Source organism: Tupaia chinensis, unplaced genomic scaffold, assembly GCF_000334495.1.
Source record: "Tupaia chinensis unplaced genomic scaffold, TupChi_1.0 Scaffold000113_1, whole genome shotgun sequence".
NCBI classification, from domain to species: domain Eukaryota; kingdom Metazoa; phylum Chordata; class Mammalia; order Scandentia; family Tupaiidae; genus Tupaia; species Tupaia belangeri.
Window position 1 is genome coordinate 4,271,126 of NW_006159577.1, and position 23,536 is coordinate 4,294,661.

General features: G+C 39.7%; 2 protein-coding genes across 4 annotated transcripts in view; one reads left to right on the plus strand and one right to left on the minus strand.

Moving 5' to 3' along the window:
- The window catches only part of IKZF5 (IKAROS family zinc finger 5), a 17,490-nt gene extending 289 nt beyond the window's left edge, over nucleotides 1–17,201 (plus strand). Inside the window, exons 1-5 of one of the 3 annotated variants that reach the window (XM_014586086.2) lie at nucleotides 7–226; nucleotides 2,754–2,902; nucleotides 7,894–8,076; nucleotides 10,501–10,683; nucleotides 13,213–17,201. In XM_014586086.2, the coding sequence (XP_014441572.1) occupies nucleotides 7,944–8,076; nucleotides 10,501–10,683; nucleotides 13,213–14,156 (1,260 nt within the window). In that variant the 5' untranslated portion in view covers nucleotides 7–226; nucleotides 2,754–2,902; nucleotides 7,894–7,943 and the 3' untranslated portion in view covers nucleotides 14,157–17,201. Of the gene's footprint in view, nucleotides 1–6; nucleotides 227–2,753; nucleotides 2,903–7,893; nucleotides 8,077–10,500; nucleotides 10,684–13,212 lie in introns of those variants that run through there. The other 2 variants (XM_014586087.2, XM_027770104.1) reach the window with 2 other exon arrangements.
- A 775-nt stretch (nucleotides 17,202–17,976) lies between these two features.
- Nucleotides 17,977–23,536, minus strand: part of PSTK (phosphoseryl-tRNA kinase) — a 22,509-nt gene continuing 16,949 nt past the window's right edge. Inside the window, exons 4-6 of the mRNA XM_006143969.3 lie at nucleotides 21,819–21,894; nucleotides 21,163–21,256; nucleotides 17,977–18,346 (exon numbers count right to left, since the gene is read on the minus strand). Of these exons, the coding sequence (XP_006144031.1) occupies nucleotides 18,147–18,346; nucleotides 21,163–21,256; nucleotides 21,819–21,894 (370 nt within the window). The 3' untranslated portion in view covers nucleotides 17,977–18,146. The remainder of the gene's footprint in view (nucleotides 18,347–21,162; nucleotides 21,257–21,818; nucleotides 21,895–23,536) is intronic.

Sequence of the window (23,536 nt, forward strand, 5' to 3'; positions counted from 1 at the left end):
ACCCCGGACCTCCTCGGCTGGAGCGCGGAAGGCTGCGGTGACTGAATGAGGGACCCCCGAGGGACCCAGGCCCTCAGGCTGGAGCTCCGAGGCTCTGGGGTGGGGACTGCTGCCTCCGGCTCTGACAGGTGGTCGTGCGGGGGACGCCCCGAGGTTTGCGTCTTCGACCGAGTGACTGAGGCTCGGGTCAGCCGAGGCGCGGGTCTCCTAGGTGTTCCGAATCTTGGTAAGGGTGTTGTTCTGAATCCTGGCGAGGATGCTGCCCCGACGCCGGACCAGGGCAGCTCGTTGTGAGAGGACTTCTAAAACCTTTCTCTTTTTTCCTGAGGACCCTTAGCTTATTTTCTATTGCACCTGTACTCCTAATCTTCGGTACAAATGAGCTTTGAGAACACTAGCAAAAACTGTTTAGGTTCATTCGGGGTTTAGGGTTTCGCAAACTCTCGGAAATGTGAGTAACCTAGTAAGTGCTTGATTATTGTACATCCCAAGTTAGATCGGGTCTAGCTGCCATTAACCACGTGGCCCATTTAGTGTCTCCTCAATGTTCAGTCGGAACCTGAAAGGAGGAGTGACAAGCAGGAGAAGAAATAAGGATGTTTTAAAATGCGAGATCGCAGAAAATTCACCTTAGAAGAAACAAAACTTCTTTGAAACAACTTTTTTATGTCTGGATTAACACTTTAAAATTCCGTTTTAACTTTTACGTATGTCTTGTTTTCCACGCAAATAGACATTTATATGTATATTCATGTGAACTTCTTACAGTGAATTGAGACGTTTGGTGCTCTTTTCCCCTAGAGGCCCAGGTGGTTCCCAGAAAACCACAACTGTTTATGTATTGTGAGAGAATAATAAAGATAATGGGAATCTGATATGCCCTTGTTAGGTGTGCTTGGTTGTTTACTGTTTTGTTTTAACCCTTTCCTACATAGGGCTAATGCAGTTTTATGTAACTTTTATGTAACTAGAGCTTTTTGCTATAGGGCAGTTCGCTGCACTCGCTGGAGAGAGAAAGTGAGAAGTCACGCGCGTGTGCACCCACCCACGCGCACACACACACACACACACACACACACACACAGAGGGATGGCCACACTACAATTCCTTCCCCATTCTCCTCTGGTGATTTTGGGCAGGCATGCACAGGTGCCCCATGTAAGGTGACCTGGTGGACCACGTAGGAGTCCAGGGATGTGGATTACTGGCATCTGCTAGTCCTAAACCTGACCTTTATAGAAGTGCACTGGGAACAAATTAAATAAATAAATTTAGATAGATGGGCCATCCAATGGCCTGCTGGTTAAAGTAGCTGGATTTCACATAGCCAAACACACAATTGGAGTCCTGGAATCCACATCTTGAAAACACATCAGGCATGGGTGTATGCCCAAAATCTCCAAAGGAGGGAGAGGGAGGACAAGGCATTGCTGATGACCATTCCCCATGGGGGTGCTTTCTTGCTCTCTCTCACTGGTGAGCATAGGTTCCCTCTGGAAAAGAATTAAGAAAAAAAAAAAAAAGCTAGGGCCAGCAGATGGCATAGAGGTTATGTTGTTGGACTCCCATATGGCCAACTGCAGTTTGAATCCAGACCTAGTGACTGGAAACTCACACTGGGTACATGTCCAAGATCCCAGGAGGAGAATAGAGAAAGGATTGCTGTGTGACCATTCCCGTTGGGAGGTGATTTCTCACTTTCCCTGTCTTCTAGGAAAATGCCTAGAGCATGTGCCCTACGGCAAAACTCTCTCTCTCAAAAAAAAAAAAAAAAAAAGATATGAAAAATATGACCAAAAATGAGGGACCAGCAGTTAGCATAATGGCTATGTCGCTGAACTCCCATATAGCTAACTGCAGTTTGAGTCCTGGACCCAGTGGCTTAAACTCATGTGCGTGCGTGCCCAAGATCCTGAGAGGAAAATGGAGGAGAAGGGATTGTGGTGTGGCTATCTCCCCTGGGGGGGGTGATTTCTCACTTTCTGTCTCTCTGTCTCTGTCTGGCAAGCACATGCACCCTATAGCAAAAACCTCTCCAAAAACAGGAAAAAAAAAATTTTTTTTAAACCTAAAGTGAAATCTTAAATCTTCCTGTCGTGGGGCCAGCAGGTAGCCTAATGGTTATGTCGCTGGACTCCCACATAAAGGATGGGAGTATGACCGCAGTTCAAATCCCAGACCAGGTTTCTTAAAACTCACCAGGCATGTGTGTGTGTGCCCAAAATCCCGAGAATAGAGGAGAAGGGATTATGGGCTGGGCACCCTCCCACCAGGGGTGATTTTTCACTTCTTGTCTTTCTGTTTCTGTCTCTCCAGCAAGTGCACACTCCTATAGCACACACACACACACACACACACACACACACAAAAAAGAAATCTACAAATGGAAAAACAATAGCCTCACCAGTGCATGTTACCTTGGGGGGATTCTATGTTATTTTATTTTTGTGTTATTATTGTTATTTATTTTTAATTTGACCAGAGAGAGAGAGAAAGGGAAAATGAGAAAGCAAGCTGCCAGATCTGGGACTCAAACCACAGTTAGCCATGTGGAAGTCCAGCACCTTAACCACTGCACCACCTGCCAACCCCAAGGATTCTGCTTTTGGTGAATTGAAGCTGTTGCTTTGTTCTTTGCTTATCTGTCAGATTTGTTTCTTTTCAGTTAATGGTAGTGATAAGATTGACACAGGGTATTAGCTAATTCAGTTTTTGTCTTAAGATTTTAATTTGTGATGCGCTTTTCTTTGCAGACTTCTGTATGGCTTTCCAATTTTAGTTGAAATTCCCTCCATGGCCTTTTGGAGTCCAGTGGTGTATCTCCAGAATAAATTTCAATTACTCTACATTTCATCAATGTTGGAGTGGCAAGAAAAAGGAATAACTGATTTGGGGTGAAAAGGTTAGATTGTATAACTCCTCTTCTGGATTTCTTCTTACTGGGTTCTATTTAGTTGTATTTGTATATTGTTTTCTGATTCCTTAAAGCCTCATAACCCTTTTACCTGCAGAGAGGTTTTTTTTTTAGTAATTGTAATTCTTTTTTCTTTTTTCCTTTATTTTTCTATTGGGCATATGTGCTTGCCAGAGAGAGAAGGAAAATAAGAAATAACCTGCCAGAGGAAATGGCTTTGCCACAGTCCCTTCCTCTCCTGTCTCCTCTCTGGAATTTGGGCATGTATGCACAAGCATCCAGCTTGATTTCAAGCTACCAGATCTGGGATTTAAACCACATAGTCAGCGATGTGGGGGATCCAGTGCCTTAACCTCCACGCTAGCCCATGTTACAATTCTTTTTGAATGCCCATGTTACTTGGTTGTAAACCAAGCCTTATTTGTCAGCCTTCTCTATTAATATTTATTCTGTGGTAAAGTAGATTTTTCAGTGAGTATAATTATCAAGTTGTATATTTAAACACATCTGTTTAATTGTAATTGATTTATGTATATAGGCCTGCCTAACCGTCAAATTGTTATAAAGGCAAGTTAGTGGTTAAGTATTCTTCCTATGCTTAGAAACCCTCAAACGCATGTCAAAAATTTGTGAAATATATACTCTTATTCCCTAATTATGTCATTCTCAAAATTCTCTCATAGTTTATTAAAGAGAGAGACTTTGGGAGGAAGGCAGGTTTAAAGAGTCTCATACAGATCTTTTGTATATTGCCTTGGGTTGTGTTCAGATTTGCATCTTGATGTCTCTGTTTTAAAGTTTTAGCTCCTGAAGCCTGCCTCCTGGCCTAGTGGTTAAAATAGCCGTATTCTACATGGCCAACCACATGGCCTGGGCTAGTGGTATAGTGGTTAAGGCAGCTGGATCCCACATGGCTACCATGCAGTTTGAGTCTTAGACCCAGTGGCTTGGAAACACACCACACATGTTTGTGGGTGTACGTGTGTGTGTGCGTGTGTGTGTATGTGTGCCCAAAATCCCAGAGGCGAATGGAGGAGAAGGGATTGTGACATAGCCATTCTCTTTGGGGGTACACATTCTCTCTCTCTCACTCGCTCTCTTTCTGTCTCTAGTTAGTACACATAAATTTAAGAAAAAAAAAACAGCACCTACAGTTTGAAAAACATTCCAGGCATGTATTTTGTTTATCATGCATTATGATTGAAAAACAGCTTACAGGTTATGCAGAGAACACAGTGAAGTGACAATATGATAATAGCAAAGTGTCAAAATATGCCAGCCATCCTCTGTAATTAGGCTCATTTGTGTTCTTAAACTTGAGATGGACACATAAAAATATCATTTTCTTCAGCTTGCTTACTGGCAATCTTGTTTATTTTTTCCATATTGTGACATATTGTACTGTAGCAGTTGTATGCTTTGTGTGCGTGTGTTAGTGTTACAGGGCGCGTGTACTTGCCAGAGAGACTGAGACAGGGAAAGTGAGAAAGCACTCCCCGAGTATGACCATGCTGCAGTCCCTTCTTTATTCTCTTCTCAGGATTTAGGGCACATACTCACACACGCCGAAGTGCTTTTCAAGCCACCAGGCCCAGTACTCAAGCCAAAAGGTCTGGTTGGCCATGTGGGATCCATCCTCCCCGCCATGTATTGGCCTAGTTGTGTGCTTAGGGCATCTGATTTATTGATAGAAAGGTAATACTGGAACCTCCTGGAAAAAGTCTGGCTTGATATCTTATTGCTTGGGCAATAAGATATCTCCTAGAAAGAAAATGTTTTAACTCTTAAATCTTATATAACACTGAATTCCAGATAAAAGTATTAGTTAAAGGTTAAAAAAATATATATAGGAGAATATCCTCATGTAAAATGTAAACAAGGAAATTTTTTTTTTTTGAGAGGTTTTTGCCTTAGAGTGTGTGCGCTTCCAAGGAGGGTATATTCGGGGGGAGGGCGGGGGAGGAGAGGGGAAACAGATGCAGTGAGAGGGAAAGTGAGAAATCTGGTTAGATATAAAAGGAAATTATTCTATAAAAGAAAACAAAAAGGCAACCACAGAATGGGAGAAGATAATTGCAATATATATGTAATAAAGAACTCCTATCAAGAATATTATAAAAGGACCACAGTTGGCATAATGGCTATGTTGCTGGACTCCCACGTAGTCGACCGCGGTTCAAGTTGTGGACCGGCGGTTTAAACTCATGCCGGGCGCGTGTGCGTACGCGTACATGCCCAAGATTCCAAGAGTAGAATGGAGGAGAAGGGATTGCGGCATGGCCATCCCCCCTGTGGGGGTGATTTCTCGCTTTCTGTCTGTCTCTCTCTGTCTTTCTGGCGAGTGCACGTGCCCTATAGCAAAAAACCTCTCCAACAACAAAAAAAAGAACATTATAAAGAAATCTTGGGACCATCAGTTAGCATAATGGCTATGTTGCTGGACTCCCATGTTAGTCGACCGCAATTAGAGTCCTGGACCTGGTGGCTTAAATTCACGTCAGGTGCGTGTGTGTGCATGCCCAAGATCCCGAGAGAATGGAGAAGGGATTGCGGTGTGGCCATCCCCCCTGGGTGATTTCTCGCTTTCTGTCTCTCTCTGTCTTTCCGGCGAGCGCACACGCCCTATAGCAAAAACCTCTCAAAAAAATATATATATATTATAAAGAAATCTTAATATTAACTAGAAAAAAGATAGACAACCCAATATCTAAGCGGCCAAAAGTATGCACCAGGGTCATACTGGATTAGAGGTGTAGTGATTAGGGTACTGGACTCACACATGGCCAACTGTGGTTTGAGTCTTGGACCTGGTAGCTTGAAATTCAGGCTGGGTGCCATGTACGTGCACGACCAAAAGCCCAAGAGGAGAATGGAGGAGACAGGACTGTGGTGTGGATATTCTTTCTGGGGAGTGATTTCTCACTTTCTGTCTCACTGTCTCTGGCGAGTGCCAACACCCTGTAGCAACAAAAATCTCTCAAAAAAAGAAAGAAAAAATTCTCAAATAAAAAAATACACACCTTCGTTAATCAGTTAGATACTGAAATTAAAATTGGTATGATACCACCACACCAGAGTGGTTAAAATGCAAAGGCAAAAAAATATTCAAGTGCTGACGAAGATGTGGAGCCACAGAACTTTTATTCACTGCTTGTGAGAGTGTAAATTGGTATACTTTGTTTTGTTTTTGTTTTTTAGTTCTCACTATGGGGCATATGTGCTTGCCAGAGTTGGAGAGGGAAAGTGTGAAGTCGCCCCCTGGGGAGAAAGACCACACTGCTGTCCCCTCTTCATTCTCCCCTTGGGATTTTGGGCACACACACACACACACACATTTTCAGTGTGATTTTCAAGTCTCCGGGTTCACACCTCGAACCTCAGAGTCAGCCATATGGGTTCCAGTGGCTCTAACCTCCATGCCACCTGCTGGCCCCGTAGAATCTTTTTGAAGAAGTGTTGGGTTGTTGGGAAAGTCATGATACATTTTTGCTTAGAAAAACATAGAAAAATATGTCATGACTTTCCCAACAACCTAATATTTGTTATTATCTAAAGCTGAGTATATGCATACCCTTTGACTCAGTGGTTTTTATTTTGCTTCTGTGCAGTCAATAAGTAAGTATACATATTTAACCAAAGACTTGTAGTAATTTGTTCATAGAAGCTTTATTCACAGCACCCCAATACTGGAATTACCCAGATGTTTCCACAATAATACAGTAGATGAATTAATTGCAGCACAGTCACACAGTGGGGTACAGCAGTTAAACAGTCAGAATTAACCTGCATGCAACAGTATGGATGAATCTTACAATCATAATGTTGAGTGACAGAAGTCAGACAAAAGTTCATAGTATTGGGTCCTTGGGAAAGTCATGATGTGTTTTTCTATGCAAAAATGTGTCACGACTTTCCTGATGATCCAATATATTGTTCCACATACATAAAGTAGGAGAACAGACAGATTAAGTCACAGTGCACACTGGGCACATGTACATGTGTCCCTGATTCTGACTGGCTGAGATTGGATGTAGGATCATGACATGAGACCCTGTTGGCATGCTTCCCCCATCTCCCTTTCTCATGGAAGAGGAAAAAAAACAAGAGTTGAACCGTTGTAGCCGAGACACACTTGGTCTGCAGAGCCTAAAATGTTTACTGTCTGACCCTTCATAAAAATTTTGCCACTCACCATTCTAGACTATCTGCGTTGAGACTATTCATGTGGACACTGATCTAAGAGGCTTTGTTGGTAGTCACCATCGATTGATTAGATCAAATTTTAAAACTCGGGTTATTTGTATTAGCCACATATCTAGTGCTTAATAGCTACCTGTGGCTAGTCACACCTATATTGAACCACAAAAAGTCCCTGATGAGCCACTTGGTTTCTTGACTGTCTCTTTCTCTCTTTTTTTGGAGAGGTTTTTGCTATAGGGCGCATGTGCTCACCAGACAGACAGAGACATAAAGTGAGAAATCGCCCCCAAGAGGAGATGGCCATACCGCAATCCATTCTCCTCCATTCTCCTCTTGGGATCTTGGGCACGCATGTACATGTGCCCGGCATGAGTTTTAAGCCACTGGGTCTGGGACTCGAACCGCGGTCAACTACGTGGGAGTCCAGTGACATAGCCATTATGCTAACTGCTGGTCCCAACTGTCTCTTTCATTGATAATCCCTGATGATGTGCCTTTTTATCTGGACTTTTTTTTTTAATTCTTAATATTTTTGTCTTTGTAATACCTTCTGTCCTCTATGACTAAATTTAAATTCTAGTTTATTTAATTATTAAATATATTGATTTTTCACCATTTTGTGTATACCTTCTTTAGCTTGCCAGGAATATTTTAAGGTATTTAAAGGCCAGACCTGTGTTTTCTGTTGCTTTGTATAATGTCTTGAACGAGATCATTTTTGTCACTGTTGCTGTTTTACTGTGTACTGGATATCCTTAAATAGTGTAAAATTATTTCAGTTCTTTTTCTAGGTGTAACGAACTGTAAACTTTTAAAAAGAAAAGCAAAGATGGGTGAGAAGAAACCAGAGCCTTTGGACTTCGTGAAAGACTTTCAGGAATACCTGACTCAGCAGACCCATCATGTGAACATGATTTCTGGATCAGTTAGTGGGGACAAAGAAGCAGAGGCTCTTCAGGGAGGTAGACTCATCTTAATACTATTAAATAATTCAATTGTTATAAATGCATTAATGTTTGTGTATGTACACAGGCTGCCATTCGTTAATATAAATCATTGCCTTTTTTAAATAGGAAGATAATAGGGCAATTTTTCTGTCTTTAAATAAGTCAGATTTTTGCTGAATACGAATGATCTTACATAGTCTAGGCATGCATTATGGTCTTGTTGGGAGGTTAGGGGTTCTAAATACCCTTCCCATCCTCCAGGTTCTATTAGCTAACAGTAGATATAGGAACCTAAAGGGGATCAAAACTTCAGCTTTACCTTACAAAAAATTCTGCCTTCAGGAAAAGTTTGTTAAATCAAAATAGGGGTTTCTCTTGTTTCCCTCTTAAAATGAAGAAAGGGCTGACCATGTTTATTCATCTGAGAAGACAGACTAGAATGGAGAAAGCAGCAACCTGCTTAATCTGCTAGAGGTTAACCTTGTCTGGTTAGCTTACTATACAAGGACTGGAATCTTTTCCTAAACCTAGCACAGGAGTCAGCAAACTACAGCCTGTGGGCCGCATTTGGACTGCTCTATTTGTATGACCTATAAGCTAAGAATGGCTTTTACATTTAAAAGTGACTAAAGAAAAACAAGAGAATAATGGCATGACTACAAGAAAATTAGACAAAATTCAGACTTCAGCGTCCATAAAGGTTTATTGGAACACAGACACATTTGTTTACTCTTTTTTTTTTTTTTTTTTTTGAGAGATTTTTCCTATAGGACGTGTGCGCTCACCAGAAAGACAGAGAGACCGAAAGCGAGAAATCACCCCGGGATGGGCCATGCCACAATCCCTTCTCTGTTCTTCTCTTGGGATCCTGGGCACGCATGCACATGCACCCGGTGTGAGTTTAAGCCACCAGGCTGGGACTTGAACCACTGTCAACTACATGGGAGTCCAAACATAGCCATTATGCCAAGTGCTGGTCCCTGTCTACATTTCTTTTAGAGCTGCTTTTATCCTTTACGGATCAGATGGCCCATAAAGCCTCAAGTATTTACTCTTTCACCCCTGGAGAAAAAGTTTGCTGACACCTTTCCTAGATGGTTAGGGACCTTATAATCTAGGAGTAAGCAGCAGGGACCAGGAATTACTTGGAAGCTTGTTTTTCTAACAATGCAGAATGCCAGTCCCCACCCCAGAGCTGATGAATTAGATTCTGTTTTAATAAGATCTCCAAGTAATTCATGCACACATTAAAATTTGAGAGACACAGGCTTGAAAAAGCTGTAGGAGAGATGGGGAGACTGATTTGTCTTTCCAGTGCAGCAGCCCTGTTGAGTACTGGATTTGCCCCAACCAGCAAAATTACTCTCTTCCTGGTGAGAGAGTGTAGGAGACCATGAAACAAGGAGCTTGAATATGCCAGCACTGTTACCTCCTAGAAGAGAGTAGAAGCCCTTTTCCCATAAAGCTATGAGAATAAAAAATTTCACTTTTAACACTAGTGTATAGTTTCCTGAACAGGGATTCAAGAGACCAGGGTTGGGGCCAGCAGGTGGCAGGGTGGTTAAGGTGCTGGAATCCCACATGGCCAACTGTGGTTCGAGTCCTGGACCCAGCAGCTTACCTTCTCACTTTCTTTTTCTCTCTCTTTGGTCAGATTAAAAGGAAAAAAATAAATAATAATTTTTTTAAAAAAAAAGAGAGACCAGGGTTGTAGCCCCTGCTGTTTACTGGTTTTTCTGATGATGACCATCTGCTCCTTCAATTTTTTTGTCCATATAAATAAGTAGTCAGGTTAGATTAAAAGCAAAAAGTCAAAGAAATGCCTTTTATCTCTGAAATACTTAGAGTTCTAACATTCAGAAGTATTAGATACAATATTTTCCTTTGTGTGCTTAGTTAGAATTTTAAGATTGTAGTTGTAACCTAGAACACATGTACAAACTGGAATGGTGGAAAACTCATTAAATGCTTTAGACTATAGTTAATAGAGGTAAGAGTTTTGGAGATTATGACTACTGATTAGAATGATAGGATTAGGTAGAATCTTAAACATCTATGTGTAAACTAGGCCATCACTCTTCAGTTAATCTATCTACTCACCTCTGTCTATTCACCTGTTTTCTTCTTCAGAAGCATGTTATACAATTTGTGTGAGTAATTTGAGATTCCCCCATAAAAGGGTCTTAAAATATTAGATTGTCGGAAAAGTCATGGCATATTGCTTCTACACAAGGATGTGTCATAACTTTTCTGACAACCTAGTATACTGGTTTTTGTATGAATTAGTCTCAGTTCAGAAAAAAATATGTAATTATATCAGTTTAACTTTATGGGATGTGAACTGTCAATTTATAAAAGATTTTTCAACCATTTAAGACTAAAATGCCAAATTGAGTTGATTCTGAGGTGCATAATTTCTTTTGCTCTGCTTATTTATAGCTGGAACAGATGGTGATCAAAATGGACTGGATCACCCATCTGTTGAAGTTTCCCTGGATGAAAACTCAGGAATGTTAGTAGACGGGTTTGAAAGGACCTTTGATGGGAAGCTCAAGTGTCGCTACTGCAACTATGCCAGCAAAGGAACAGCCCGGCTTATTGAACATATTAGAATCCACACAGGTAATGGAGAAGCAACTGGAGAAGGCATTTCTTTAAGGGCAGTAGAGGGTCCAAGGAGGCAGGTTGGTTTTCATATAAATAGTCCTGGTAGTTCAAAAATGAAAGTTGATTTAAGGTTGGAATGGAAGTTACTTTGTTCTTATAAAGCAATGGCATAACAACACAGGAATGGATTAGAAGTGAGGCCCCTTGTAGAGCTTCTCCTGCCTTACCCCTTTCCCTTATGTTTTTTTTTAAATGCCAGAGGAAAAGTGAGAAAGTACTCCCGTGAGGCATGATCATGTCATAATCCCTTCTCTCTCTCCTTTTGGGATTTTTGGGCCCAGTGTGTTTTGTTTTGTTTTGTTTTGTTTTGAGAGGTTTTTCACTATAGGACGCGTGCACTCACCAGACAGACAGACAGAGAGGCAGAGAGACAGAAAGCGAGAAATCACTCCCCAGAGGGGATGGCCACACCGCAGTCCCTTCTCCTCCATTCTCTTCTTGGGATCTTGGGCACGCACTCACATGCACTCGGCGTGGGTTTTAAACCACCAGGTCCGGGATGCAAACCGCGGTCAACTATGTGGGAATCCAGTGACATAGCCATTACGCTAACTGCTGGTCCCCAGGCCCAGTGTGTTTTTCAAGTCACTGTGTCCAGGACTTGAACCATTCAGTTGGCCATGTGGGATCCAGCTATTGTAACCACTAGGCTGTAGGCTGGCTCACCATTTTATTTTTCTTCTTTATTTTAGGTTTTTGTCACAGGGTACTGGAGCTTATTGGAGAGAATAGAGACAGAGAGATACAGAGAAGGGAAAGTGAGAAATCAGTCCCAAGGGAAATCCCTTCTCCATTCTCTGCATTTGGGCACACACATGCCTGGCATGATTTTCAAATAACCAGGTCTGGAACTTGAACCAGTCACCCATGTGGGTGTCTAGCACCTTAACTACCATACCACCTGTTGGACCACCATTTCCTCCTTTTTTTAGAAAGAGACTTTTGCTTTACGGTACATGTGCTCACCAGAGAGACAGACAGAAAGCAAGAAATCGCCCCCTGGAGGGACGGCCATGCTACAATCTCTTTTTCTCCATTCTCTTGGAATTTGGGGCACACACATGCGTGTCTGGCGTGAGTTTTAAGCCTCCAGGTCCAGGACTTGAACCATGTTTGACTACATGGGAGTCCAGCAACGTAACTGTTATGCCATCTGCTGGTCCCCAACATTTCCTTTTGAATCTAAATAATCTCTCAACATTGTCTGCTTCTTAGATTGGGAAGGTTACTACTAACGGCAATATAAAGTGATAACATTTTTTTAATCTTTATCCTCACTAGTACCTTTCCGTTACAACAAGGAGAAAACATTTGTATTGTACAATATATAGTGGTTGACGTACTGAGGATCACTGGCCTCACCTTAATCAACCAAGGTTTCTTCTGAAAAACCTTCCTGTGAGCTTCATGGCATCTTAAACTCCCTCACATCCTTGTGGTGGGCTGAAAGCCTCTGGAAATACAGAGATTGTGATAAGGCCATTTTTGTACTCCAGAATGTACAGAGAATCTGGCACATAAAAGATACTCAGTGCTTACCTGTTAGATGAATGACTAAATCTCATCTTCCAAATGTTTATTTTATATATTTGGGCAGTCTTTAGTTAACAGTGTTAATCGAATTCATTCCTTCTAGCAATTGAAGAGTAAGAAGATGGGGGAGAAGTGTAGGCAGTTTTGAAAGGACACGATGCATACTCAGACGTGGGGACTAGGAAGCACATTTTGATAGTGGGCTTTGTTTCCTAGGAAGACTTTTTTTTTAAAAGTATTACTATTTTGAAGACTAGCAGATGGTGTAATGGTTACGTCGCTAGACTCCCACATGGCCGACCATGGTTCAAGTCCTGGACCTGGCAGCTTCAAAATCACACCAGGGGCATGTGCATGCATGCCCAAAATCCTGAGAGGAGAATGGAGGAGACGGGATTACAGGATGGCCGTTCCTCGGGGGGGTGATTTCTTGCTTTCTGTCTCTTTCTCTCTGTCTCTCTGTATCCCTCTCTGGTAAGCATACATGCCCTATAGCAAAAATCTTTCCAAAAAAAAAAGTTACTATTTTTCCCCGAGAAAAGCACATACATGTGTGTGTACATATATGTGTGAATGTTCATGAGTGTTTATGTATAGATATACATGAATATATAATTCTGAAACATAATTTTGATGCAATCATTGCTATGTAGAGAATATTACTAGAATATTAGTGTCAGTTGTGCTGTTTCTTCTTTCCCCAAATGCCACTTGAACAGTGACAATTTTTATGTTATATTAACTGAGAGAATATAAATACTTACGTATCTCCAGTTGTGACTGATGAGTGCATAAGGTTTAATCCAGTTTGCAGTTTGAAAATTTTTAATGCAGGTGGAAATTTCGGAAAACCATTTTATTTTTTATCATTTTCCAAATCCAGTGATGGACAAATACGAAACTTCCCACAAATGAACAAGTCTTACAGTTTCCCCTCATTTTTCAAAACAGGTGAGAAACCTCATCGATGTCACTTATGTCCATTCGCATCTGCTTATGAGCGTCATCTGGAAGCCCATATGCGTTCCCATACTGGAGAAAAACCATACAAATGTGAATTATGTTCCTTCCGCTGCAGTGATCGAAGTAACCTATCCCATCATCGAAGGCGAAAGCATAAAATGGTGCCAATTAAAGGTACTAGGTCTTCCTTAAGCAGCAAGAAAATGTGGGGGGTTTTACAGAAGAAGACAAGCAACCTGGGATATAGCAGAAGAGCACTAATCAACTTAAGTCCACCTTCCATGGTGGTTCAGAAACCAGACTACCTTAATGATTTTACTCATGAAATCCCAAATATCCAGACTGACTCCTATGAAAGTATGGCAAAAACCACACCAACTGGTGGCCTACCACGGGACCCCCAAGAACTTATGGTTGACAACCCTTTAAATCAGCTCTCAACTCTAGCAGGACAGTTGTCCAGTTTGCCACCTGAAAACCAAAACCCTGCTTCTCCTGATGTAGTTCCCTGCCCAGATGAAAAGCCTTTCATGATTCAGCAGCCCGCCACCCAAGCAGTAGTTTCTGCTGTGTCAGCAAGTATTCCTCAGAGCTCCTCTCCTACAAGCCCCGAACCTCGGCCATCACATAGTCAGAGGAACTATAGTCCAGTGGCAGGTCCAAGCAGTGAACCAAGTGCCCACACGAGTACTCCTAGCATAGGAAACAGCCAGCCAAGTACTCCAGCCCCAACCCTGCCAGTCCAGGATCCTCAGCTTCTGCACCACTGCCAGCACTGTGACATGTACTTTGCAGACAATATCCTTTACACTATTCATATGGGATGTCATGGGTATGAAAATCCTTTTCAGTGTAATATATGTGGATGCAAATGTAAAAACAAGTATGATTTTGCCTGTCATTTTGCAAGAGGGCAACATAACCAACACTGATAGAAAACAATCACATGTTTTGTTTGATTTTTATCTTTCGGTGTTTTATAGTTTATGTTTTGTTCTGTTTGTTTTGTTTTGGTCATCCTTAATAAGGTGTCTTCTAATTTAAAGACATTATAATTCATAGATAATAAATTTGACAGTGGAAACAAAAGCCCTTCTCCCCTTTTTTTCTTTTCATAAAAATCTGGTCATGGTCATTTATGTATTAGAATAGTTAGATGCACTGGTATTGACATTTTTTTCATTGAGGCATTTTAGAATTGGAGTGCAATTATAATTTTATAGGTGTTCATTTAAATTTTCCGCATTTGTGGTCCATAAAAACTTCAAGACTTATCCACACTCTTGATAATTTCAATATATACCTTGCAGCTAGATGTTATTTCTGCCATATTTCAAAATGGTAGAAATATTTTCTCTTACAATTTACTTCAGTGTTTAGTAGAGAAGTTGCTTTTAAAATTACTCTTAATTGAAATACCATTTAGTTCACATACCTTATGTTGAATTGGTATTATTTCAGATATAAAGCTATTTCAGTGTAGTAGACCTTAATTTTCTACAAGGGGAAACAGTTCATTCTTTTTAAAATTGAAGTTTCAAAAATTCAAGGTGAAAGTTAAGAAATGAAACAAGACTTTAAACTGAAATTTGTGTTTAATATTTAAAAAACGTTAATTCAATTTCTAGTTTAAACATACAACAGTTTTGCATTGGACTTTTACTATATTTTTAGTTTATTTTTGAAAACCACAGGTAAATACACGATTGTGCTAGTTGACTTTTTGCCTTTTAATTTGAGGAGTTTTAATTTCCTTTTCATTTAAAACCTTGATTCTGACATTGTTAGTTTCAAGTGAAGTTTTTAATGGTTTTGAGATTGTTATTTTTCCTATTCCTTTGATAACCAAAGAGGTAAAATGGAAATCATCCATCTTATCAATAAAATGCAGTCCTTCAGTAAAACCTCTCCAGTTTCCTTTCCCTGCCTTCCATTTATTGCCTATAATTGACAAGAAAAGGTGGTTATAGGAACACATGGAAAATGTGATGGTAAAGCAATGTTAGCAAGACAGAGAACATGTGTCCAAAATGGATTCTGGTCCCTTCATAACTGGCTATTTAAAATATTTTCTGTGACTTCAAATTGGAATTCTTATTTGCATATTTTTTATCTTCATGTACAGTGATAAAATTATATGGAAACTGTGATTGAATCATCGCCTTAGTAGAAAAGGATATGGTGTGAAAATAGATATAAGATGCATTTAAGCTTGATATTTGTTTATAAAAATATAACTTTCTGAATAAATCTAGATAATTCATTTTGGATAGGATACTTGTTTTTATATTATGTAATAACTAGCTTACTCTGAATAGAAATTGGTCAAATAATAAAATACATTGTTACTAACTGTTGGTTTCTGTATAATTTGCAAAAATTTTGTCTTTAATTTGGTTTATATCTTGAAAGTACTCCTAATTGGCTTCTAATTAAAGAGAATATCCTAACTATTAAGCATCTATTAACAGAAAAGGGTCTCTAAGTAAATAAAAGGATGGTAAATACTCACAAACCCCAAGTGCCAAGTTAATAAATCATCTGCCCTCCCTTCCAAATGCTACAGAGCCATTAAAATGAATTATTGTGGTCTTATATCCAATCCTAGCTAACCTCAACTGCATTGTTTAAAGAACATTATGGACAGTTTCCTCAAACTAAAACTCTTCTTGTCAAATCTTGTGAATCTAAAATCCTACAATTGTATTTTGCTCTGTTATTTCACTTATTCACTGAGCCAATCAGTTTTATAATAGCAATTTCCAAATGTACAACTTGGCTCTAGTATTTATTAATGGCCAGAAAGAAGCAGGTTATCATTTGGAAGCTTTTGCAACTATTTTTTTCTTTTATATAATCTTCAAATAAAAGCAATACCCCAAGACAGAAAAAGAAAATGTTTATTAAACAAAGAGGAAGAACTCATTAAAACTAGCTTATTAACTATATATGCTGGCTCAATAGTGACAAGTACAGTTTTATCTAACAACTAAAATGGATGTTTTGAAGGTGAATTTTAATTTAAACATGAAATTTTTTTTTTCAGGTGAATGTAGAATTCTCATTTTCCACAGATTTAAAGAGCACAGTTGGTATTCCAAAGGTGTTGATGCTTAAAAGCTACAATTCTAAATGCACTAAAATGTTTGAAGCAAATCTACCTTAGAAACTTTTCTGGTATTGTATTTTTTTAAAGATTTAGAATTTTATTTAAATTTCCTGTGAGTTAAATTCCGTGTTTGGGAAGATACTAGTATCTTCCCTTATGTATTAAATGTGTTTCTCATATTTTTAATCAAATATTTTATAGAAATGAGTTGGGAAAAGTTTAACATGCACTATTTATAGTACTTTGCTGTTAACAGGCAATGTTCTGGAAACTAAATTTATTTTTGTTCAGTGAACATAAGTTTAGATTTTTAAAGTTGGTAGATAATTTATCTCCACTAATATTTTTTTAAGAGACTGTGAAGAGATTAACAGGGAATAGTTTTATTTCAGATTTTACTAATGTAGTATGTAGCTACAACTTGAAATTCAAGTAAAGGCTAGGCTTTTACTTTGAAAAAATTCCATTGGGTATTTCCAGTGCTATTTCATTTTAGAAATAAGTGTTTGCCATTCATCTGAGGAATCGTTTGACAAAGGGAACATTACTAAAAAGAATTCAGAGATAAGCCTTGTTTTAAGTTCTACAAAAATATTTGTCAAATGAATGTGTTATAAAATTCCCTGCTAAAGACTTTTTCATTAGTCTTAGAGGGTACATGCTTTCTAGAACTTGTTTTGTTATGTACTTTGATGTAAAGAACATATTTTGTATGCAAGACATAAAAGTTGCATTATGGTTGTAAAATATACTATATTGTTTAGGGATTCTGGAAAGCAGTTTTAATGCTGAAATAATTAGTATGTAGTTCATATTGTGATGAAGCTTTGCTTTTGTAATATATGAATAAAAATATAACACTTTCTAATGACCTTGATTTTTCTTTTTTGAAACCAAGATATAATTCCTGTTTTAGGAATTTACTGGTATGTAAAATGTTAATACAAGAAATACATTTTATAATTTCACTGGTCTGAATTTCTAGAATGACTTACCCATGAGTAGATCTTATCATGAATTAAACAAAAACAGCTCTGTACATCTGCAGCTTATCTTCCTCCTAGTTCTTTTTATTCAAGGTCTATTTAGTGTGACTGCTCTCCCCAGGGCCCACACCCAAGGGTTCTGGCACATAAATGAGGAAGGCCTGCTGCATGTGGCTAATGATCCATCTCACATCTGACAAGTGACTGACCAAAGTGATTAATGTTTTTTTTTTTGGGGGGGGGAGAGATTTTCGCTATAGGGTGCATGCACTCGCCAGACAGAGAGAGAGACAGAAAGCGAGAAATCACCCCCTAGGGGGGATGGTCACACCACAATCCCTTCTCCATTCTCCTCTCGGGATCTTGGGCACGCACGCACATGAGCCCAGTGTGAGTTTTAAGCCACTGGGTGCGGGACGCGAACCACGGTTGACTACGTGGGAGTCCAGCGACTTAGCCATTACGCTAACTGCTGGTTCCCAAGTGATTTCTGTTTTGACAAATGGATCTTTTAGAGTAGGCTTTTCCAAATTTTTTTTCTTTTTTAAAAGAATGTTTTTTGGTGGACCAGTGGGTGACATGATGGTTGTAGACTCCCACATGGATGGCCACAGTTCGGGTCCTAAACCTGGCAGCTTTCTCTCTCTCTCTCTCTCTGGTGAACACACATGCCTTATAGCAAATTAAAAGATAATAATAAATAAAATTTTTTAACAAATGGTCTTCTGCAATTCACATTATTGATCAGAAAACATCCAGTAATACAATTTTTTAAACTAGCTTGCAGAAGTGCTAAAGTCAGACATTTGATTGGAAATTCAGAAATTTTATTGCTGCTTGGAAAAATACTTCTGAGTAATACTATCTTTCTCATAATGAAAAAAAGAAATGACATCTGATAAATCAATACTTTGCTGAAAGCACAGATATCTTTTGTTTCCTTGTCGTAGGTCTTCCAAAAACTCTGCTTTGAGTTTGTTAAGTTCTTCTGCTAGAATCTTCAAATCGCAAGGTAGTACTTGTTCATCTAAAATAAAAAGATATTCTCAAATTATTTGTACAAATTGATCTGGGCTAACGACATCAGAAAATTCATTTCTTACTTCAAACCATATTCTTATATGAATAGTTGAGTTAGTTTAATACACAGACGGGGTCACACGGGAAATAAAATAACTATAAAATATGCTAGCAGAAAAGACAAATCTAAAAGGGATTTGTTTGGGACCAGCAGGTGGGGTAATGGCTATGTTGCTGGACTCCCATGTAGTGACCTTGGTGGCTTAAACTCACACCGGGTGCCTGCCCAAGATCCTGAGGAGAATGGAGGAGGGACTGAGGCGTGGCCATGGCCACTGGGGAGGGATTTCTCACTTTCTGTCTTTCTGTCTCTTTCTGGTGAGCGCACACGCCATATAGAAAAACCTCTCAAAAAAAATAAATAAATAAAAGGGATTTGTTCATAAGAGGAGCCAAGAAGCTGACTTAACTGACTTATTGACATAATAGGTAGAAAAGCAAAAAAAGCAGAAATAGAAAATGAAAATTTGGGTACTGTTCTGTGGCCTACTGGTTAAGGGGCTGGATCCCACATGACCAGCTACAGGATTATGATACAGGCCCTAGCGGCTTGAAAGACATGCTGGGTGTGTATATGTACCTGCCCCAAACCCAGAAAGGATGGGGAAATGGAGCAGGATGGATTGCATCGACTACACTCTGTTAGGGTAGAGGGTGGTTTTTACCCTTCTCTGTATCTCTGTCTGGTAAGCATATGTGCCCTCTGGCAAATTAAAAAAAAAAATGAATTCAAACTTGATAATATCGGGGAGGGTAAAAAGAAAACATTGGGACCAGCAGTTAGCGTAATGGCTATGTCACTGGACTCCCACATAGTCGGGTACGGTTCGGGTCCCAGACCCGGTGGCTTAAAACTTAACACTGGGTGCATGTGTATGCATGCGGCATGGCCATCCCCTCTGGGGGGTGATTTCTCACTTTCTGTCTCTGTCTCACGAGTTCACGTGCCCTATAGCAAAAACCTCTCCAAAAAACAAAACAAAATAAAACCATAGTATCTAGAACAGTTGTCCAATGTAGCTCTATAATAATAAAAAAGTTCTTTATTTTTTTTTGAGAGGTTTTCGCTATAGGGCGCGTGTGCTCGCCAGACAGAGAGAGAAAGAGAGACAGAAAGCGAGAAATCACCCCCCAGGGGGGATGGTCACGCCACAATCCCTTCTCCTCCATTCTCCTCTCGGGATCTTGGGCACGCACGCACACGCGCCCGGCGTGAGTTTTAAGCCACCGGGTCCGGGACAAGAACCGCGGTCGACTATGTGGGAGTCCAGCGACATAGCCATTACACTAACTGCTGGTTCCCTCTTTATCTATTATTTATACAGCAGCCACTAGCCATGTGTGGGTAGTGTTACTGAGAAACGGAATTTCTATTTTTTGTTAGTGTTTTGAGATGTAATTTACATAGTATACAATATTTTTAAACTGTACAATAGGGTCAGCTCGTGGCGGAGTGCTTAAGGTAGCTGGATCCCACACTGTTGACTGTGTGGATGAGTCCTGGGTGCTGCAGCTTGAGAAACATGCTGGGCACATGTCCATGCATGTCCAAAATCCCAGAAGGAGAAATGGAAGAAAGGATTGCTGCGTGACCACCTCTCACAGGGGGAGTTTTCTCACTTTCACTATTTCCCAACTCAGAGAACACATGCTCCCTCTGACAAAATTTTTAAAAAGGAACTGGGAGGCCTGCAGGTGGCATGGTGGCTAAGGGCTCCGGACTCCCACATGGCTGACCATGGCTCAAGTCCTAAACCTGGCAGCTTGCTTTCTCACTTTCCCTCTCTGTCTCTTTCTCTTTTACTCTGTCTCTCTCCGGTCAAATTAAAATAAATAAATAAAGTTTAAATAAATATTTTTTAAAAAATAAGTGTTGGTGATGCAGAGCAGCATGATAGAAAGTACAGACTAGAATGAGACTTCACAGTGGGTGCCAAAGTATTATCCAGCCTTGGACGAGATAGTGATCCTCTATGAACCTTGATTTCCCCACTTGTAAAATTATACCTACATTCTGGGGTTGAAAAGATTATAAACAATATTTATAAAACACTTAACATATCTTCTTACATCAAATTTTAAATATAACAAGTTCAATATTCAAAACCCAAAGGAATTGTTTTACTATAATTACCACACATTTCATCTATAAATTCAGATTTACAACACACTGACCTTGTTAAAAACGCCATGCTGATCTTACACATGGTCCCTGACTACCTTGTCTCCTTCCTTTCATTCCCCCTTTGCCTAATGACCTCTTTTCTAGAACATTCCACCTTTACCTCTGAGCTTTTATTGACCCACCAGACAGCAGCATGATTTGCTCCTTCCCTTTGTTCATATCTCTCTCCTCTCAGAGAAGCCTTCCTAATTACCCTTTAAAAATAAGTCCTCCCACCACTCTCCATCGCCTCACCCTACTTTGTTTTTCTTCTGAGCACTGGCATATATTCAGACAGATTTGTATTTTGTCTCCTCACTAGAATGTTCTGCTCCCTGCTGATTCTGTGACACTCAGAATAAAGTCTAGTACAGAGTAGCTATTGAAGAAAAGTGTACTAGATAGAGCAATGGATGAATTCCCAGTTACTGGGGTAGAATTTTTCGCTACATTTCACTCAATTGCACATTGAAACTAAACATAGGGTGGAAACTTTCATTATTAAAACCTAATAAACTACCTGAGTGTCAGAGGAAAAACAGTAGCAATCGAAAGTCATTATCATACTAACAAAATAGCATATAATGTATCCAACATACCTTTTGCCTCCTTCATTGTCTGAGATACAATTCTTCGAAGTGTCTGATCAGCTTTATGAAGAACACTAGTTGAGCAAATAATTCTATCTGCTTCCTAAGTATTACAGACATCATTATTGTAACAGTTACATAGTTTTAGAAAAGAAATGGCTCAATTGTAGGTGACAAGTATTTGATGGGACTTCAAGAAAAGTTAAAGTGGCTTTTCTATTAATTCTTCCCTAGAGTAGTGTCCAAATGAATTACATCCCAGTCATAAACTGAGTTCCACCTAGGCTGCAGTAGTATGCTGTTGAATGTCTCATGTCTAATAACGCTCTCCAAGGGGGGGAAAAAAAAAAGTAAGTCAAAACCTAAGAAATTGTTTGGCAACTTCTGCAGCATAAATATTCCCATCCTTGCCCACTTCAGGCTACTAACATAAGGCCAACAAGCCCCAACATTCTGAGAACTTAACAATCAGCATTAGCCAGCTGGCTCAAGTGACCAGCAGCGCACAACTGCAGCCACATGTTAACAGCAGAGTGGAATGAGATGCCAGGCCAGTGACAAGGCATCTCTCATGTCTTACTCACATTTTACATTCAACTCCAAAAGGTCTTCCTACGAAAAGTCATTCCTTTCCAGGTATGCTAGGTCTGTACTGGAAGACTTACCTTTTGTTCTGTATTGTCCTCAACATATTTTACTGGATTTTCCAAAGCCATGAGCAGTAACTCAGTCACCTCCAGGCTATGGAGGAAGTAGGAAAAAAATATAACAAATCCTTATATCAAATCTCTGTTTTTGCTCTTTTTTTTTTATAATTGTATTCATGAGTGCTAGATTGAATTCCAGAGGAATAAAATAGCTATAATCCAAGACACTTAGTAAAAGGGAAAAGGACAAAATGATTTGGAAGCTACCTTTACTTGTGAAATCCAAATGTAGTAGCTCAAAACAAATTAGAAGCCAAAAAACCCTTCATATAAGAAGTATTAATTTCCGGGCCAGCCAGTGGTATTTAAGGCAGCTGGATCCCACATGGCGAACTATGAAGTTTAAACCCAGGACCAAGTGGCTTGGGAAACACACCAGGTACGTGTGTGCATGTATGCACAGAATCTTGAAAGGAGAAATGGAGAAGGGGTTCTGGCATGGTGCTTTCTCACTTTCTCTCTCTCTGTCTCAATCTGGTAAGTGTAGACACCCTCTGGCAACATTTTTTAAAATTTAACTTCCTGAGACTCAACAATAAAAGAAAAATCATCCTTACTTCCCCTAGTAAGTGCTAAACAGAGGCTTCAAGAACTCCATTTTATTCCCTAAAGAAAAGTGCTCAGTCTTTCTGACTTCTGCTTATTATTGGATATGGACTGGCAGTTTCTCACTGCTCAAGATTCCATGGAGGGTTTAGGTGGAATTCATTCATTTACCAAATACTTACTGAGCACCTTCTTACATAAAAAAATACTATGCAACTACATATGTGAAACAATGTGCTAAGCAAGATCCTACCTTTCCGAGCCTGATAGATATGAAGGGAAGAGACAGATAAATAAATTGATTCAACAAAAAATAATTTGTGATAAGTAGATGAGTGAGTGAAGATGATAAACAGATTGATAGGGATAAGACAATAACTGGGTCCCCCCACTAACATTCTTCACTTTAGTTAGGACGGTCATTGAAGGCAGTCAAGAATAAATATGTGGGAAGGGCAGAGGGCACAGCTGTAAGAATTAAATTAGATTAGCCTGTCTTACAAAGATAAAGTCTAACCTTTGCCTCTTTTGTTTCTGTACTAAAGCAGATGCTGAAGTTCTGGAAACCTGGGGTAATTTGTTAACACCTTGCTAGCCTGTCTTACAAAGATAAAGTCTAACCTTTGCCTCTTTTGTTTCTGTACTAAAGCAGATGCTGCTGAAGTTGTGGAAACCTGGGGTAATTTGTTAACACCTTGCAGGGAGCCCCGAGCCATTTGCAAACTAGTCTGGCAAGCTAGCCCAGACCTTTGTAGTGTAAAATCCCTCCCTTCTGCTAGGCCCGGAAACCCAGATCAAATGCTCCTGCAAACCTGACCAAATGGTCGTCATAAGATTACCTTGTAACCCCTTATCTTGCTTCCTCCCCTCATCCCACGGACTCATGTCTATATAACCTGAATACTCCTATGTTCGGGGCTTCACTCTTAGCCATGTCTTGTATGACTGGGAGTGGAGTCCTAGCGCGCTAGCAATAAAGCCTCTTGTATTTTACATCAAGAACCGACTTTTGTGGTTGATTGGGGTCGCCGTTTCCGTAACACTCTGGTAAAAACCTTTCAAATCAAAACAAGATAAACTAAAATACTTTATCAAAATATATTGATTAAAATATAAGTACATAGAATTAA